This window comes from Oratosquilla oratoria, chromosome 2 (genome assembly GCF_046742065.1).
Source record: "Oratosquilla oratoria isolate Oo_2021 chromosome 2, ASM4674206v1, whole genome shotgun sequence".
Lineage (NCBI taxonomy): Eukaryota > Metazoa > Arthropoda > Malacostraca > Stomatopoda > Squillidae > Oratosquilla > Oratosquilla oratoria.
The window spans coordinates 24,539,574-24,540,444 of NC_134778.1; the positions used below are offsets into that span (position 1 = coordinate 24,539,574).

General features: G+C 37.2%; 1 protein-coding gene across 1 annotated transcript in view; it reads left to right on the top strand.

Moving 5' to 3' along the window:
* The first annotated feature begins 507 nt into the window (after positions 1–507).
* LOC143034752 (uncharacterized) overlaps positions 508–871 on the top strand; it is a 1,107-nt gene continuing 743 nt past the window's right edge. The window contains exon 1 of the mRNA XM_076201102.1: positions 508–871. This exon is cut by the window's right edge and continues 743 nt beyond it. Coding sequence (XP_076057217.1) covers positions 508–871 — 364 coding nt within the window.

Consider the following 871-nt stretch of genomic DNA (forward strand, 5'->3'; position numbering starts at 1 on the left):
CAAAATTTAGAAATGAAAATAGCATAGTATACAAAATCCCATGTAACGGATGTAAACGTCATGCTACGGAGAGACTGGACAAGGAATCACAAAGCGGACACAACAACACAAAAGCGACATTAGAGCACACAGAACCAGCAACTCACTTGTGACACACATAGACAAAACAGGACACTTGCCAAATTGGATAAACACAGAAGTATTACACCAAGGTCTCGACAAGAAAATGAGAAAAGTTATAGAAGCTGCAGAAATTAGTAAAAATAATTCGAATAACAACAGAGGAGGATTCATTACATGGTCTCGCCCAGCCGCAACACTAGCCATCAACGATTGGAAGAGAAGAAAAAGAGGGAGGAGTCAATAATTCGCGCGGAATATATATAGCTGTGTGTCTATCCACTTGATGTAATACCTTGAAAAAGAAGAAAGTGTCGAAACGTCGGTAATAAAACTCAAAAGCTCGTCTCGAGTTTCCGTTTCCTCTCTTTCCTCAAATTTGTCACGATGAATAATCATCATTTGTCAAGAGGAGGAGATGGCAAACCGAGTGCAAAAGAGCATGAGTTTAACATCAGGAGGAAGATAGACAGTCATATAAATCGTAGACATTTTTTGCGTGAGTGTATTGAAGAAAAAGTTCTCCCCAAATCAACACCGGTGCAACTAAGTGACAACCATACACCATTCAGTGATAGTGCTAAGAAGTATTTAGAAGAAAGCTGTGAAAAACTTACAAATGCAATTTATGAATTGAAAGGTAAATCCAATAAGGTTCATTTACCACACCATATGATCACTAGCTTGAAAACTATAAACAATAAACAAAAAGAGAAACTCAAACAAAAATTAGATATCTTGTACGAAAAGA